General features: G+C 44.1%; 1 protein-coding gene across 1 annotated transcript in view; it reads left to right on the forward strand.

Moving 5' to 3' along the window:
- Positions 1-4,217: 4,217 nt before the first annotated feature.
- Positions 4,218-13,128, forward strand: part of LOC306923046 (SRSF protein kinase 2-like) — a 108,407-nt gene continuing 99,496 nt past the window's right edge. The window contains exons 1-2 of the mRNA XM_079501032.1: positions 4,218-4,316; positions 4,857-4,923. Coding sequence (XP_079357158.1) covers positions 4,250-4,316; positions 4,857-4,923 — 134 coding nt within the window. The 5' untranslated portion in view covers positions 4,218-4,249. The remainder of the gene's footprint in view (positions 4,317-4,856; positions 4,924-13,128) is intronic.

The raw sequence follows: 13,128 nt of genomic DNA on the forward strand, positions 1-13,128 counted from the left end.
TTGTTTATGAAGACTTGTCAATTTCTAAGTGCAGACACAATTTCTAATTAAGACACATTTAACAATTATGTGTCTGTGACCAAGAGTCTGTAAATGTCTTTTCCAAGAGAAGTCAAGCTCAAGAATGGAGGGACTTTGCTTTAAGTAGTGAATTTATTTGGTGTGGGAAAATGGAAAAATTCACATACACATTCCACGCTGTTATTTTGGCATGTGGTCGCTCTGGATAAGGGCGTCTGCTAAATGCTAAAATTGTTAAGTAATATTTTGAATACAGGACTTTTACTTCTGTGGTGGTGGGTTTGTTGGGATTAGCCTGTATTCCCCAGCAGGTGGAGACTAACATTCAAATTAGTATAACTTCTATGTTTTCTTATAATCTGCACATTCTGTGTGAATAAAAAACGTCTCAGACGCTGTGCACATTGCCACATTCATGTTGTTTTTGTGAATGTGAGAAGAGGCTCTCTCTCTCTCTCTGTATGTGTTTGTGGCAGCGGTGGCCGAACGGTTTGCGGAGCGGTCTTTATACCGGAAGGTCGCCAGTTCGTATCCCCGGACTGGCACGTTAAAATTACCACCGCTGAAGTGCCCTTGAGCAAGGCATTGAACCACTACCATGAAATGTTCTATGAGCAGGGCCTGGCTGTAAACAAGTATCTGATGCTTAGTCCAGTTACCCTGGGTAAATATAGTAACTTTGCTTTGTTTGACTGTCTCACAGTCTCAGCTCTTCACCAGCCAGTTTCCCTGAAGCAGCAGTGCCACCTGCTGGAAGCAGCTCGGTACTGAGTCGGTGCTGAGGCTGAGCAGACCATGAGGTTAACCGTTGGCGAACGGCATCACTTTGACTAGACACCAGAAAACATGAGAAAGTAATCAGCAAACGACTATATCTGCTGCAAACTTTCCATTATTTTCATATAGGGATTATTCTATACATTACAATTGTTGCATGTATTTATCAATAATTCAGTAAAGGAAAAGAAAAATCCTTCCAAATTGTAGGCCTACGTAGGCCTACAGTCCTTGAGTAAATGTAATGTAGTCACGTCACGTTTTTGGTTTACGAGTCACACCAGGGACACGTATCAGACGAGAAACGAGAAAGAACTGAAATGAAGAAGAAAGAACAGAAAGTGAAATTGCAGCAGACATGGATCGACTGTCTGGATCGATCGATCGATCGACTCTGGATCGACCGATCGACTGTCTGCGGCTAATCATTTCGTTTCCCTTTGGCATGCTGAAAGGTGGATTTTCAGGCCTGTTTTAAAGGACACCAGAGATATGCATTTTTTTGAGGGAGGGAGTCAGGGCATTCCACTCGTTGGTGGCAGTGCTGTACTTATACTTACTTACTCCTCTTCGTCCCTTATGGGACATAAGGCTTCAATGAGCACTCTCCATTGCATCCGATCCCTGGCAGCATGTTGCGCCTCTCCCCAGGACAGGTTCATCTGTTCCAGCTCCTGCGTCACAGTTCTGCGCCAGGTGGTTTTGGGCCTTCCTCTCATCGCAAAGGAGAATTTGCCCATGTTTGTTTTCAAAGTGGGTGGTACCAGATCGTTGTTCTTGCAATTTCCCATTGACACCCATGTTAAACAATGATTTAAACATGTTTTCTTGTCTAATTTTCACACAAAAGTGTACTGTCCACAATCAAACAAACTGTTGGATGCAGTACAGTGCTTGTGAAAAAAAACAAAAAACGTAACCCTTAAATGGACAGGTATCAGTCAAAATCGAAGAGGAAGAATGGATGGGGAAGGATCAACATATGGAATGTCAGACCAGGGATGACAGCTGATAAGAGAGCACACTGGAACATTTCTTAAAAAAATAAAAGAGAAAAAAAATGTAAACATTATGTACCTCCACTATTTTTGCTTTATTTAATTTTTATATTTTTATATAACTTTATATTTGAGAAAGTCGGGCTTCATCATACAAAGCTACATAAATTAACATGGCTTAGTATTTGAAAATAGCCTACAAGGAAATCAAAAAGTTCTTATTTTGAATGAATAAAAAACGACTGCAAAAAGGAATTATTATTGTCTCCACCAGGCCGAAGGCATGGGGAGAGAGTATGTTTTGCACTCCGTCCGTGTGTCCGTCCGTCCTTCCGTCCGTCCTTCCGTCCGTCCGTTACCAGCTAATCTCCGGCACCGTTAACCCGGTCGATGCCAAACTTTGCACACACACTCCCTGGATGCCAACGATGAACCTCTGCCCCACATTTTCCAGAACGGCCTGTTATAGCGCCACCATGAGGCAGCTTTTCAAATGTTTTACCTAAAACTGCACCGATCTGCGTGAAACGTTGCATGCACACTCCCTAGAGGCCAAGGACAAACCTTTGACCTGCATTTTCCGCATCTGCCTTTTATAGCGCCACCAGGAGGCCGACTTTTGTAAAACACATTTTTTTATATTACTCCTCCAGATTCTGTCCAAAAATCTCACAAATCGTTACACAGTATCTCTATGGTCATGTGCTCAAGTTGGATCTGTCCGATATTTCAAATTCCATCCTAATTGGCTATAATTGGCTTTCACAGTTTGCAAGATTGCCCCGTTTTGAACAAAAGCCTTAAATCATGAACGCAGCATGCAATTTACGTGAAATCTTTCACACATTTTCTTACTAGGCTGAGGAATATATCCCACCCTTTTCACATTGGCCTGTTATAGCGCCACCAACAGGTTGATTTTTGCAAAACACATTTTTGGAACAAAATGCCTCAAATCATCCAATTGCCATCAAAGGCGTATGAAGAAATAGCAATCGGTACACATGATCTCTGTAGTCATGTGATCAAGACGAGTCTGTTGGATTTCTCAGATTGTACACTGATTGGCTAAGATTGCCTTCCAAAGTTTTCAGGAGTGGCCCGTTTTGTACAGAATGCTGCACATGTCCTGCTCATCCAGAATTCTATCCTCAGAGATGCTATGAGTGATCTGGCTCTGCATTTCCTCAACAAAATGAAGACAATTGTTGCAAAAACAAATAAAAATAAACATCCTCCTAAACATTTTGCCAAACATCACACACACTCCTATTCTCCTGGTGGAGACATGTGCCCGGAAGGGCACTTTTTGTCTCCACCAGGCCGAAGGCATGGTGAGAGAGTATGTTTTGCACTCCGTCCGTGTGTGTGTCCGTGTGTCCTTCCGTCCGTCCGTTACCAGCTAATCTCCGCCACCGTTAACCCGGTCGATGCCAAACTTTGCACACACACTCCCTAGATGCCAACGATGAACCTCTGCCCCGCATTTTCCAGAACGGCCTGTTATAGCGCCACCATGAGGCAGCTTTTCACATTTGTTACCTAAAACTGCACCCATCTGCGTGAAACGTTGCATGCACACTCCCTAGAGGCCAAGGACAAACCTTTGACCTGCATTTTCCGCATCTGCCTTTTATAGCGCCACCAGGAGGCCGACTTTTGTAAAACACATTTTTGGATATTACTCCTCCAGATTCTGTCCAAAAATCTCACAAATCGTTACACAGTATCTCTATGGTCATGTGCTCAAGTCGGATCTGTCCGATATTTCATATTCCACCCTAATTGCCTACAATTGCCTTTCACAGTTTGCAAGATTGCCCCGTTTTGAACAAAAGCCTCAAATCATGAACACAGCATGCAATTTACGTGAAATCTTTCACACATTTTCTTACTAGGCTGAGGAATATATCCCACCCTTTTCACATTGGCCTGTTATAGCGCCACCAACAGGTTGATTTTTGCAAAACAGGTTGATTGGAACAAAATGCCTCAAATCATCCAATTGCCATACAAGGCAAACATGTTTATATTACTACTAAACATTTTGCCAAACATCTCACACAGTCCTATCCTCCTGGTGGAGACCTGTGCCCAGAAGGGCACTTTTTCTAGTTCTAGTTATTATTATTATTATTATTATTATTATTATTATTATTATTATTATTATTATTATTATTATTATACAACAGAACATACTGTATGTCCGATTCGTTTCCCACTGCTTTTTCCATTATAACTCCACCTCTAAAGACTACTAAAAGACTGAACCATTCATATTACTCTTATTTTGAAGTCCGTCAAACGGAAGTGTTGAGGTAACGCTTGACGGTCGTGTTCAGAGTGAAAGTGACGCACCGCTGCTAGAGAGAGAGAGAGGCTGCTGCTGCCGCCGAGCCTCCCGCTCTGCTGAGCCTGTCTGCCCGCCTAGCTGCCTGTCCTGACCTGGCTGCATGCTGCCTGGAGAAGGAGGAGGAGGAGGACAGGACACACACAACAACAACATGAGCTCCAGGAAAGGTGCGGATATTTGGACGCTTTTTGAGTTGCATGTGAAATGAATGATTTGTCTGAAGGAATGACGCGTGCGTGTGTGGAACGTATTCCGTTAATATTATGCTATACGATGCTGTGTGTGTGTGTGTGTGTGTGTGTGTGTGTGTGTGTGTGTGCGTGCGTGCGTGCGTGCGTGACCCCTGGACAACCAACTGATATGTCCTCTCGGTTTGTCGCCCCCTTCTGTCTGTCTGGCTGTCTGTCTGTTTGTCTTCTCTGTGTGTCTCTCTGGTTCACTGTCTCTCTCTCTCTCTCTCTCTCTGTCCCTCTGTCTGTCTGTCTGTTGCCCCCCTTCTGTCTGGCTGTCTCCCTGTCTGTCTTCTCTGTGTGTCTCCCTGTCTCCCTGTCTGTCTCCCTGTCTCCCTGTCTGTCTGTCTGTCTGTCTGTCTGTCTGTCTGTGTCTCTCTCTCTCTCTCTCTCTCTCTCTCTCTCTCTCTCTCTCTCTCTCTCTCTCTCTCTCTCTCTTCTTCCTGGGACTCGAACCTGTGAATAAACGTCCTCCAGTGATGGCCATCCAGGCCAGGAAGAGGAGGCCGAAGGGGAAGAAGGATAAGACAGCGTCCCATCGCAGGTAAGCAGGGCGGAAGTCAGTGAGTCAGTGTGTGTGTGTGTGTGTGTGTGTGCGTGTGCGTGTGCGTGTGCGTGTGTGCGTGCGTGCGTGCGTGCGTGCGTGGTGGGGGGACGACGACATTTAAAATGTCATGTTTGTTGTGTTGCTAATGCTATTAGGCTTGTTGTGTTTTTGTATGATGGATGACGTATGACCTATTGGCACCGTTGCATCTTGCATGTGCAATGCATTGGAGGTGCGAGCACATATGGAAGAATCCATGCACACCAGCCTGCCAGGCCACTGTCGCTGAATGATGCCTGGCATATGGGCACCTCACGTTTTTTTGCCTTCCTTCCATATTTATAGTTATATATATTCTCTCTTCATTCAGAGTGGAGGCAGTTGCCATAGGAGGTCGAGGTCTTATAATAGTCTACACATGTGTACACTAATTTATACACCATATCATTAATTTACATACATTTCTTTAATTCTTTAGTGCGAGGATCGAGTTAAAAAATATATGACATGACATGTGACAGCTTTCCTTGGAGATGGATAAAGCTTATTACACTAGTGTGTAACATTGTCACTCGTTGATTAGAACTGAAATACAATACTTCATGAACATGATTATTAAGTTAACAGTACACAGGTAGTACAGTCAAAGGTTATTGTGCTAAAAGGATAAATGCCCTAGAGGCTTGTTTCCATTGTGGTCCATGCCATTGTACTCAAGTCGTTAAATGGATGGATTATGAATAAAGCTTGTCTCATGTGTGCTTCCCCCGGCTGGCATCGTGATGGGCGCAGTGGTAGCTTAGTGTATACACACTCACAGTGCAGTGGCTCTCTGGATTGTATGCTCCCATTGCCGGGGGTAACGTCACGTTGTGATTGATCTTGTAGCCAGCTTTTAATTGAATTGCCATTGGTGAAGTTAAGGATAGATGGCTGGCTAGTGGCTACCTACTGTGTGTCATGATTATTAGCCTACTAGTTTGGTATGCACAAAGTGTACCATTATGTGTACAATGTAACCAATCAACATAATTTCCATCGTTGGATTCTCCATTCACACTACTGCTTACTAGGCTTAAAGGGATAGTTCAGGTTTTTTGAACTTAAGTTGTATGAAATACTTGCCATTAATATAGTGGTTGCAACTGTATTAATTGATTGCCCGAGTCCCATGGTGGGAGTTCTGCTCTGGTTTTGGTCAATATTAAGTAGTTCCGGTCATTTTGTGGGGGGCACTGGGGCCACGCAGTAAAAGTAAATTAATCCACAAAACGAACGTAATTTGTATTGTTGACCTATTTCTAAAATATTAGCGCGACTTTCGTTCAACTTTGACCCCTCTATCACATGGAACTATTTTTTGGGCGTAGTGATATGGACACAAAAAACATAGTTCTGTGTGATAGAGGGGTAAAAAAAGAACGAAAGTTGCACTAATATTTTAGAAATAGGTCAACAATACAAATTACGTTAGTTTTGTGGATTAATTTACTTTTACTGCGTGGCCCCCAGTGCCCCCCACAAAATGACCGGAACTACTTGATATTTCACCAAAACCAGAGCAGAACTCCCACCATGGGACTCGGGCAATCAATTAATACAGTTGCAACCACTATATTAATGGCAAGTATTTCATACAAGTTAAAAAAATCTGAACTATCCCTTTAATTTACTGCTGGTAGTAAATTGATGGTTGCTTGGCAACCTAATGGCAGCACGTGACGTCCGTTCGGCAGATGGGATCTAGATTGTGGGCATTTGAGTTGGTGTGGGCTGTGGAGGAGAGAGTGGTGGGGGGAGGGGGGCTTTGCTTCATTCATGGCACAACGCGATTGGAGCGACGTCAGCAGCAGTCAGTCACACAGGCATCAATGAGATGACAGACACCACTACACCGCTTGTAGGAATGGACTGGAGATGACTTCATCCCCATGCTGCATCACAAACAGTAGCAGTTGTAGTAGTTTTAATAAATCAATTATTATGTACAGTAAAGTCCCGTCTAAATATATAATATATACTGATCATCACCATTGGCCAATAGTTATCTCTACATTGATTGAATTTTCCCAGAGGCTTAAATGTAGCATATCTTTCCATCTATCTCTCTCTCTCTCTCTCTCTCTCTCTCTCTCTCTCTCTCTCTCTCTCTCTCTTTGAACTTGGTCCAAAGCCAAGGACATTTTCTTTCATCCTCTTTCATTTCCAGAGAAAGGGGTTGGACTGTCAGGGTTCTATCTCATTGTTTTGTTCCAAATTGTCGCTTGGTCTCCACTCTGAATGCTCTGTCAACTGTCAAGAGTGCCTGCAAACCACATACCACAACAGACACGTGTGCACATGCAGGCATGCACACAGACAGACACGCACCCACACACGCACACTAATTGGCAGCCATGTGACCTTCTCAGCTATCATATTACTACTGATGAAATTAGCGCTGCAACTATCAAATTATTATGTTCTTTGCGATTAGTCGATTCAATTATCGTTTTTTGTTCTGTTTTTATATCAACGAATCGATGGCGAAGACATTCTAATAGGTTTATTTTTAATGTTTTGTAATTGGCTCAATCAGTTCTGATTAACCACTTAAGCCTTGATTTATACTTTGCTGCGTTGGGTCTGCAGGATCACATGTGAGCTTGTAGATATGTTGTTTTCACAATTTGCGACAAAATAAAGAAAAAGGAATTCTATGTTTTCCCCCCCAAACTGATTCTTTTTTATAATCGATTCAATTGATTAGTTTGATTAACCTAAATAAAATTCAACAAGTTAATGCTCTACTGGTGTCCTTCAAACTGGTGTTCATGGTAGTGAATACTATCCAGCGAGAGAGGAAGTGTTACGACCACACATGTTGGCACAAATAATCCACGCCCTCTGCCCCTCGCACTGAAAAATGTATAAGGCCTTTATCTCAATTAAATCAATCATGAAATCATTAAATATATACCAACGCATGTCAGCTTGCACCTTATCCAGGATGACTTTTTTATGATCTGAGTGCCCTGGAGTGGACCTTGTATTATTTATGCCAATTTTCTTTGGTCACATGTCTTTGAAAAGATGTCCTACGTCTGTCTGAAGTTTCATCCCTTGTTGTGATGATGATCTTGGGTTTGGCGTTGGGGGTGCCCTCGACATTTGGCTGGAGCACTGACAGACCTTGATGATTTATGCAGTCGGGGTCTGCCAACTTGATGATCAAGGTGGCAACATTAGTTTCACAAGCTGGTCTTGCACCATATCAAGAACTCTGCATGGATTAAAGTTCTCATGAGTTTTGGTTAATTTTGCTTATTTAGTCCTAAGCGGTTAGTGACACACACTTAGGTATCATACCATCCCTAATCCATTTGTATTCTGACAGAATGTTGAGCCTTTAATGTGACTCTCTGACTGACACAGAGCTGGCCCTATTGAAGTGTGTTCTCTCCATTCACCTACTGTACTGTACTGTGCTGAACAGCTTTGTTGTCGCTAGGTCTAATTGTTCTGCCAATCCTACAACAGAACACACAATGCATAAGCAGTGTTGTAGAATAAAGGGGTTTCCTCACAACGTATAGGAGGCAGTGTTTCAGAAGGTAGGGCCGGCGGCCACCTGTCACCCGAAATGTTTGCGGTTGTTCGATCCCCTGCTTCCTCCTGGCCTGCAGGCTGAAATGTCCTTGTTCAGGGGTCTTCCGCTCTTCCAGGCCAAGGACCCCTTAGTTGAGAGAGCTTGTAGATCTGCTATTTTTGGCTATTGTTCCCCTCAGAATAGGGGTTATATACGGTTCATGTGGTTAAAAAAAAAAAGGTTCCAATCACACAAAGATTTTGCGGCAGTATATATATAATATTGATATTCTCATCATCAATATCGAGGTATTTGGTCAATGTTTTTCATGATATTACATTTTGTCTACAGCAGCACAGCCCTAATGCATTCCAATTTTGACATTTACAATGTGAAAATCTGTCTGCATTTTTAGCATTTATTTTTTGCGGTTCCCAAACCTTTTTGGCCATGCACCCCCTGTTACCTCCCGACCTAGCTGATGCACCCCCCCACATGGAAATATAAATTGCATAAGCTATATAGAGACATATATTTCCTTTTTATCCACATATACCCTGAATATATATAACCTGAATATGGCTTAATATATGCAGCATAGGCTATATTCTGCATTACTTGCCATATATTGGCATAATATGTTAATATATTTAAAATAAAACCATAGCACCACCATTAGACCTTTCATGTCGCGCACCCCCTAGAAGGCGCTCGCGCACCACAAGGGGTGCACGCACCACAGTTTGGGAACCACTGCGTATATATAATAGGAACGTGTGTGTGCGTAACTCTATCCTGGTCAGAGGTAGAGTTCACACAGAGTTCATTTTGATATCCCACACCCTGCCTTTTCATCAAACAACCCCCACTGAGTCCACTGTACTGTAGATTTATTTTCACAAGAAAGTAGAAACTGCTGTACTACTGTACTGCTACTGTACGCTGTCACTCCATCACCACCGAACCTGTCTGCTTCTTTCTTCTGTCTCACTTCTGATGATGACATCAATGTAGGTGTGAGTGTGTAGGTGCATAGGTGCATGCGTGTGCACGTGGCTCTCATGCAGGTATGATTGAAAGACTCAGCACTTTGGTTAGAAAGGCTTCCTCCAGGCTGTAGTCAAAGGTACAGCCGACCTCGAAAATGAACACCTCTATGGTTTTCATTTACAACAAAGACATCAGGGGTGTTATAGCTGAAATGTTAGAGAACACAGAGTCATCATTACACAGGTTAAACATGCTTGGCTTCACAGTAGAATGCTTATACAGCAGCACACACACACACACACACACACACACACACACACACACACACACACACACACACACACACACACACACACACACACACACACACACACACACACACACACAGTAAATTATGAATCTGTTATTGAATAATGTATAATGTGAGTTTTTATACAGGCAAAGAGCCCTACAGGACAGGCTATAGGTTATTCAATGTGTGTGTGTGTGTGTGTGTGTGTGTGTGTGTGTGTGTGTGTGTGTGTGTGTGTGTGCGTGTGCGTGTGCGTGTGCGTGTGCGTGTGCGTGCGTGCGTGCGTGCGTGAATATGTAATTGCCATACTCTGCACAACCTTTATTTGTAAAGTATTTGGTTGACGCCTTCTGGTCCAAACGCCCTCCTCGCCGAGATCGCCTTTTGATACCTTTTTTTATATACATTGATTACGGTTACTGTGTTCTCTACGCGCTCGTAACACTCCGGTTCAGGTGCGATAAAAAAGAAAGAAAATTCCAGGTTCTCTTCAACAAAGAGAACCTGTGTTTTTGTTTTGAGGAGTTGCTATAGCAAGAACGTCTGTGCGTGTCTTTGTAGGGTCATTCATCATTTGACAATGGTGCCATCATTGTCACGTTCCATTACTTAATATGAGCATTTATTTAACTTCAATATGTCCTAAGCAGCCTCAGTGGCATGGCATAAAAAAATAAATAAAAAAATAAATAATAATAATAATAATAATAATAATAACTAGTAGAAAATGGCTGCAAGCAGCGATAAGGCAAGACCAAGCAGGAAGGCAATAAGCAATAAGAATAAGCCACAATACAAGAAACATGGAAGAAAAAGAAGACCATGTAATTGTGACAGGGTCGTTTTTTTATAGTGGGGGGAAGGGTTCTTGAAGACTCATACACTGAGTTGGCAGTGCCCGGATTTGAACCCATGACCATGTGTTGCAAAGGCAAGAGCTCTACCCACCGAGCTAACTGACACAATCAGTTCTTCCATTGTTAACAGCAAAACCATTCAGTGTTTTTGTAGCAAGTTGCGCAAGGATAACTAATGATAAAGGTGTGTAAAGATAAATGAATTGACTGCGTATAAACCAGAAAATGTACCAGATTCGGACGAGGAGCTCAATGAGTGAGTGAAAACCAATGAAATGAGAGTCGGAAACAGGGATTAAAGGTTAACTGAAAAACTATTATTAAACTTCACAGAAAATAAACAGCTTTAAGTTGTTGACTTGAAAAGTCCCAGTTCAGTTCCTATTCAGTTCTAAAAATCAGTCTCTTTCTCCAATTTGGAGAACCAGATTACCACATTTGTGGGGGGAAGGGGGGTTCAGAGTTCTGGGTCGGCTTGCCAGGTCTGGGTACCATCCGGTACCAGAACCATCCATGGAAGGGAATCCTTTCAGGACACAAAAAACCTGACCTGAAAGGCCAGGTTTCCCAATCAGTCTTTTTGTGTTTGTGTGTGTGACGTGTGTTAGGTTGCGCATAGGTGGTGAAAAACAACCATGCTGTTTTCGTGCTCAGACCCAGCCAGCCAGCCACACACATAGCTCCGTAAGGGAGTGGTTGCACCACTCAAAAAACCCCACAAAAACGTAATAATAAATACATGTGGAGATAAGAAGAGGTTAAATATATTAGCCAGATATCTTTGATCTCATTGGGACTTCCTGGTAGAATGTGCTACAGTAGCTCGCCCCATCTGCCATTGGGACTTCCTGGTAGAATGTGCTACAGTAGCTCGCCCCATCTGCCATTGGGACTTCCTGGTAGAATGTGCTACAGTAGCTCGCCCCATCTGCCATTGTGTGTAGAAGACTTCCTGGTAGAATGTGCTACAGTAGCTCGCCCCATCTGCCATTGTGTGTAGAAGACTTCCTGGTAGAATGTGCTACAGTAGCTCGCCCCATCTGCCATTGTGTGTAGAAGACTTCCTGGTAGAATGTGCTACAGTAGCTCGCCCCATCTGCCATTGTGTGTAGAAGACTTCCTGGTAGAATGTGCTACAGTAGCTCGCCCCATCTGCCATTGTGTGTAGAAGACTTCCTGGTAGAATGTGCTACAGTAGCTCGCCCCATCTGCCATCTGCCATTTGACCTAGTTATTTCCCCATCTCCTCCTACCCATGAGGCGGGCAACCAACTGGACCTGATCTTCACCAGAGGCTGCTCTATTGCTAACCTGTCTGTCACTCCTCTTTCCAGTGAAAAGGGTAAGAAACTCTCTGATCACTACTTCATGTCCTACTCTCTCTCTCTCTCCTCTCCCCCCTCACAGCCCCTCCCTACCCACATGATTTCCTCACGTCACAATCTTCGCTCACTTTCCTCCACTGATCTTTCCTCTTCTGTTCTCTCTGCTCTCCCTGCCCCTGAATCCTTTGCTCTTCTATCCCCTGATACCGCCACAGATCTTCTTTTCTCTACTCTATCCTCTTCTCTCGACCATCTCTGTCCCCTCACCACCAGGCCTGCACGCCAAACTCCACCTGCCCCCTGGTTGTCGGACTCAGTGCGGACTGAGAGACGGAGCCTGAGAGCGGCTGAGCGCAAATGGAGAAATGGCAACCTCCCGGAGGACCTTCTCACCTTCCAATCTCTCATTTCTACTTTTTCCTCCTCTCTATCAGCTGCTAAAGCTGCTTTTTTCTGCACTAAAATTCAGGCTTCTGCTTCCAACCCTAAAAAACTCTTTGAAACTTTCTCCTCTCTCCTACAACCACCACCCCCTCCTCCCTCCTCGTCCCTCCTCCCTGACGATTTCGCCAACTTCTTTGACAAGAAGGTGAACGATATCCGATCCTCCTTCCCTCCTCCCCCGGCTGGTGCCCTGCGCACTACCCACACCCGTCTGCCTGCCACCCCCCCCCTCTCTACCGTCATCTACTCCTCTTCCCCCCCCCCATCCCCTCTCTATCCCACTTCTCTCCCCTCTCCCCTAACGAGGTCCTTCTCCTTGTTACCTCTAGTCGCCCCACCTCATGCTCTCTGGACCCGGTCCCATCCACTCTGTTGCAGTCTATTGCACCTGAACTTCTTCCCTTCTTAACCCACCTTATTAACACCTCTCTGACATCTGGCTACTTTCCCTCTACTTTCAAGACTGCCAGAGTCACCCCCCTCCTGAAGAAACCGACACTTGACCCCTCTGAGATCAAGAACTACAGACCGGTTTCCCTTCTATCCTTCCTATCTAAAACTCTCGAACGTGCTGTCTTTAAACAACTGTCCTCCTATCTCCACCAGAACAACCTCCTGGACTCCAACCAGTCTGGTTTCAAAGAGACTGCCCTGCTGGCAGTGACGGAGTCGCTCCATGCCGCTAGAGCGAACTCTCTCTCCTCCGTCCTGATACTCCTGGACCTG

This window comes from Electrona antarctica (genome assembly GCF_951216825.1).
Source record: "Electrona antarctica genome assembly, chromosome: 5".
Taxonomy (NCBI): domain Eukaryota; kingdom Metazoa; phylum Chordata; class Actinopteri; order Myctophiformes; family Myctophidae; genus Electrona; species Electrona antarctica.